Here is a 6,000-nt window from a genome sequence, read left to right as displayed (position 1 = left end):
AAAAACGCAGCTAAAAAAAAAACGCTGTGTGCAGACAGCACTTCTGAAAACCCATTGACATTGCTGGGGAAGCAATGTCACTGCGTTTTCAGCACAAAAACGCGGTAAAAAACGCCGCTAAAAACGCGGCAAAAACGCCTAGTGTGCACAAGGCCTTAGGCCTTAAAGACGACAGTGACTTGAACCTGGTCATTGCTGGAAAAATGAACCGATGCCTCCTAGACTTCACATTTCACATCACTGTTTTTTTAAAAAAAATCCTTTTCTTTCTATATTACAGGGTCTGGAAACAACTTTACAATAAATTTTGTGTGTAATGATGATCTATATCCAGGCCGCCTTTTGTTTAACCGAGAAGAGATTAATTCTGAAACACAACTGTATCACACTTTTTTTGATTTTGAAACGGCCATGGCATGTTCCCCGGCCCCAGTTGACTGCCAAGTTACAGGTTAGAGCACATCTTTTGAAGGTTGTTAATTAATTTATTGTTTTAGCAAATCTGTCATAAGATTTCACAATACAAACCACATACGTTATTAAATTGATCTCTTGACCCTGATGAGGCTGGTGTACTTACATTGAATATCGACGTCAGAATTGGTCTATAATCCTAAAATAAAAAAAAGCATGTTAGTAGTCTAGATGATAATATTGAAATGTATATTTTAATATTATGTATGAAAACATTCTCAAAGAATTACAGCCATAGCAACATTGATTTCCAAAGTATGGAAACCAGGTTTTAGACATTTTCTCTTTTTATAACATTTGCAGTTTGTAATATGAAATCTGTTGATATGTCTGTCTTTAGATGGGTTTTTGAAGCACACCAATTATTAAAACATAATCATAACTTTAAGAAGTTTTCATAATTTGCTTGCTGTTAAAATTCTGGTCAGTATCTGAACTGTATAGGTATGTGGTGTCCATTGCCTTCTTTCCTTCTACTGTCTATTCAAAGCACCACATAGACATACCCTCTCTGTGCTTTGAATGGGTTTCTTAAAGAGGACCAACCACCAGGATTTTCATATATAAAATAAAGCCAGTGCTATACTGGCGCTATCATGCTGATTCTAAATATACCTTTAGTTGTGAGATTAGATGTATACTTTCTGAAATATAGGCAAGTAAAGATTGTGAAAGGCACTGTTATTTGATTCTAGGTGCAATGTACTATAATAGGTGACTCAGTGTTTGCTAGTTATTCCCACCCTTTTCTGCCTGCCTATCCTTCCTCCACCTGTCTCTGTTATTACAGGGGGAGGAAGGAGAAAGGAAGGGCAGGCAGACAGGGGTGGGAATAACTAGCAAAACCCCACCCACCTATTAGATATTCCGTTGCACCTCTCATCAAATAATAGTGCATTGTACAAACTTAAGTTGCCTATATTTCAGAAAGTATACACCTGATCTCATAACTAAAGGTATATATAGAACCAGCATGATAGCACCAGCATAGCACTGGCTTAAGTTTGCATAGGAAAATCCTGGTGGTTGGTCCTCTTTAACAGTTTTGCGTGGGCTCTTAATGTTGATCTCGTGGGGAGTGTGGCCTGTCTTCCTTAAGTTTACTGTAACTGGAGATGTGCATGGGGAGGGAGAGAAGGAAGGGCACAGAAACATTGCAGTCTCCTCACAGAACAAGTAATCTTATCAGTTAGTAACTTTGGTGAAAGGTGATGGTGCTAGTCATTCCACAGATCAACAGATGTAACATTACTGACTGCAAAAGAGTGTCAGGAGAGTAGTATATTCTAGGTGAAGCGGGAGAAATGCTACAAAGGAGAAACGGTATGTACACTGATTTATCGCTCTTGACACTATATCAGTCTCAGAATGGTGCTTCGTAGGTTGACAGGGCAGCCACAGAAGGTGGGAGAGTGTGAGCTGTGGGACACATACAGCTGTCTCATGGAAAATGTAGTTTAGCCATACAGAGGGAGAGCGAAATGAAGTCACAAGGATGTCTCCATGGGGAGTTAGAAATAAAACAAAGTCAAAAGCAGAGCTTGAGGACTCATTCGAAAGATTACAGGGACAGTTAGGTTTTGTTTCTTTAATTTTTTTCATTTTAATCTTTCTTTTTTTTATTTTTATTTTAAATCTATTTTTGTAGATTCTGATGGAAATGAATATGATCTAAGTGATCTTAGTCGTGATGGTGAACCATGGACTGCAGTTGATATATCTGACCAAGCAAGAAAAAGAACGTTTTATCTCAACGTCTGCAAGCCTCTGCCATATATTCGTGGATGCTCAGGTATGTTTGCTAGGTGTGCGCTTTGCTTTAAGTTCTGATGGCTATACCAAGTTTAGGAGGTAGTCTTGTGTTTAATTTGGTAAATGGGTCAGAAGATGGGTGAGGAGCAGCAAATATAATTTAATGTGAATAATTTATACTTTGTGTAATATCTATTAAAGCCGCATCCCAACATAGTCGATTAGTCCTACTAGGGCTTATAGAACGAGTGTAAACCAGAGCAGAGAGCCCCCCCTATAAGCCAAGCTGTGGTACTCACGCTCTTACTTCGGCTGTGCATGTGTTAAAAGAGCGGTGATTCATCTGAATGTCCCAGCTGTCCACTGCAGAAGAATTGTTTAAGAAGCAGTTGCCAAGTTCCATAAACCACCAGCAAATTGATAAATATTTATTAGAAAAATATTAAAAAAAACATTTAAAAATAAGAGAGGATGTAACAGAAAAATGAACCTGCAGTTGGGCGAAACGTGCGTCATGGTGGAGGGATTTGGGACATTTAATTACTGGACCACTTTCACTTGTTTAGACTGTTTGTAATAGTGGGCATTCTGTACATGATCTATTGGCACGACGTATTGCATTTGCTCACATTTCTTGAGCACTCTTTTCATATATAGATCTAGTATGCCATCTAGTGGCCATGTCTGACATGACCATTTATTTTACTTGTTCACATTTGCTTCATGGCTGCATCCTTTTGATTGTGGCTTTTTACCTTGTATTTCTATACATGCAATACATTTCACAAACATGCGCATGCTTCCTCTTAATTTAATACATGTGGCATTTATGCTGGAACTGCTCTAGTTCTTTGTGTGTATGCGTGTTTATATATATATATATATATAATATGTATGTATATATAATTTATTTCTATATTTATTTATTTATTTATTTTACTTTTTTTCAGAGTTATCATTTGTGTGATTACACTGTGGTTTTTACAGCATTGTATATACTTACCTGAGTATATTTTTTGAGCCATATCTCCGGTCCCTCATTTTTCTGTTACATCCTCTCTTATATTTAAATATGTTTATAATATATTTCAAATAAAATGATGATTTTTATCCTGGTGTTTTGCTCTATTTCTGAAGGGTTCTTACATTATTTTCTTTTTTGAGTATTATTGTATTCTCTTTGAGCTAACAGGTTGGGGAACAGTCCCTTCATTGTATGAGCTTTAAATGTTGTGTTTATATTGATTTAAATATAAAAGAGGTTGCAGATAAGATCCCTTTAACACATAGGGCCTGATTCATCAAAAAGGGGTTTTTTCACTAGAATTCAAGCATAACACCTTGAAATGTTGCCATTGTTTTTACACAACTTGAAGTTGCACAAAAATGGGACTTTTGCCGCTTTTATGCACGACCAGTTCTGCCAAATTTTAGAAAAGTGATTGGAGCTGGGGCGTGACCAAAGTGGTATAAATTACATTAAACATGTACTCCAGTCAGTAGTCCCTGGCGGGGGTGCACAGCATTTGGAATTTGGGCTAAATTCATTAAGAGGCTCACGCTTAATGCAGCACACAATTCAATGCCAGTCTTGATGAATGTACCACATTTAAAGTCTAATTTTAACTCTTTATCATTTTGTGTGTTTGTAGGGGGAGCAATTGGGTCCTGCATGAAGACGTCAGACAATAAAAACCTAAATCTTGGCTACATCCAGATGAGTCCTCAGGCCTCCGATGATGGATCACTTACTATAGTTTATCTGAGTGGGGACATATGTTCTGATAAAAAACATTACTCTACAAGGATTATCTTCCAGTGTGATCACAATGTAGTATGTATCTACATTTCTTTTCTACAAAAAAATTGTCAATTTATTTTTTGTTTTGGGGTCATGTGTGCGTCAATTTATTCCACAGACTCTGTTCAGCCTTTTGAATGTGTGTTTAGAGGGAGTTGATCATTCAGGAAAGATGTTTGGTGACAAAGAGTGATGAGCGGGCACTACCATGCTCGGGTGCTCAGTACTTATAAGGAGTAGTTGGACGCTTGGATGAGCATGACTTGTGTACCAAATGCAATGGAAGTTAATGGGGACTTATTCTGAACTACACCAGAAAGATTAAAAAAAGGGCACCAGGTTTTTAAAGGGGAACTATAGATTCAACTTTTTAGACTAAGCTGTCATGTGTATGTACTGTATATTAGTCACAATACTATATCTGGCCTCAATATGAGTTTCATCCTGCATTTTTCCCTAGATGTGCCCTTTCCAGGCTCTCTCCAATTTTACGTTCTCTCTGAGATAGTGGTTGGAGAATAGCTGCGTTCATACCTCCTGTATCCTAATAATACGCACAGAAGAATTCCTGTTCCTTTTTCCTGTTTGGTAGCACACAGTCGTAGAAGACAATATACCACAGTAATGAGGTGTAAATCCAGGTTACTAGAGACTTGTAGCCGTGACCGGTTTATCTGCATATGTCACCGCCTCTCCCCGCTCCGCACTCCCCTACCTTTTCCCTCTCCAGACTTCATTATGCGGTGGACACTGATAACTCACTGTTCTGGAAGTTCATCTTGTATTGAGCAATACATATTTGAGCTGATTTTTCAGAATAAATATTGAGTTCAGGGGGGAGGTGAAAGTGGAGAAATATTCAGATTTCACTGATAAGATATATTGCGAAAGTTTCCTAAAATCGCTTGTATTACTGACACGTCTGCAAAGTTTGTTGAACGTATAGTTCCCGATTTTTATTTATTTTTTTCGAGTAAAAATACTATTGTGGACCAAGGAATGACTAATGACTAAATATTGTAAACTAAGATCAGCTCCCGATCCAACTGGCATTTATACAGTCATATGAAAAAGTTTGGGCACCCCCTATTAATGTTAACCTTTTTTCTTTATAACAATTTGGGTTTTTGCAACAGCTATTTCAGTTTCATATATCTAATAACTGATGGACTGAGTAATATTTCTGGATTGAAATGAGGTTTATTGTGCTAAAAGAAAATGTGCAATCCGCATTTAAACAAAATTTAACCGGTGCAAAAGTATGGGCACCCTTATCAATTTCTTGATTTTTACACTCCTAACTACTTTTTACTGACTTACTAAAGTACTAAATTGGTTTTGTAACCTCATTGAGCTTTGAACTTCATAGGCAGGTGTATCCAATCATGAGAAAAGGTATTTAAGGTGGCCACTTGCAAGTTGTTCTCCTATTTGAATCTCCTATGAAGAGTGGCATCATGGGCTCTTCAAAACAACTCTTAAATGATCTGAAAACAAAGATTATTCAACATAGTTATTCAGGGAAGGATACAAAAAGTTGTCTCAGAGATTTAAACTGTCAGTTTCCACTGTGAGGAACATAGTATGGAAATGGAAGAACACAGGTACAGTTCTTGTTAAGCCCAGAAGTGGCAGGCCAAGAAAAATATCAGAAAGGCAGAGAAGAAGAATGGTGAGAACAGTCAAGAACAATCCACAGACCACCTCCAAAGACCTGCAGCATCATCTTGCTGCAGATGGTGTCAATGTGCATCGGTCAACAATACCACGCACGTTGCACAAGGAGAAGCTGTATGGGAGAGTGATGCGAAAGAAGCCGTTTCTGCAAGCACGCCACAAACAGAGTCGCCTGAGGTATGCAAAAGCACATTTGGACAAGCCAGTTACATTTTGGAAGAAGGTCCTGTGGACTGATGAAACAAAGATTGAGTTGTTTGGTCATACAAAAAGGCGTTCTGCATGGAGGCAAAAAA

The 6,000-nt window shown here is 37.9% G+C and overlaps 1 protein-coding gene across 1 annotated transcript in view; it reads left to right on the top strand.

Annotated features, from left to right (window-relative positions):
* Nucleotides 1-6,000, top strand: part of IGF2R (insulin like growth factor 2 receptor) — a 291,000-nt gene that overhangs the window by 175,214 nt on the left and 109,786 nt on the right. The window contains exons 23-25 of the mRNA XM_075339578.1: nt 281-451; nt 2,123-2,266; nt 3,879-4,060. Coding sequence (XP_075195693.1) covers nt 281-451; nt 2,123-2,266; nt 3,879-4,060 — 497 coding nt within the window. The remainder of the gene's footprint in view (nt 1-280; nt 452-2,122; nt 2,267-3,878; nt 4,061-6,000) is intronic.

The sequence above is a fragment of the Anomaloglossus baeobatrachus genome, chromosome 3 (genome assembly GCF_048569485.1).
Source record: "Anomaloglossus baeobatrachus isolate aAnoBae1 chromosome 3, aAnoBae1.hap1, whole genome shotgun sequence".
Lineage (NCBI taxonomy): Eukaryota > Metazoa > Chordata > Amphibia > Anura > Aromobatidae > Anomaloglossus > Anomaloglossus baeobatrachus.
This window is presented reverse-complemented; position numbering and strand designations above follow the sequence as displayed.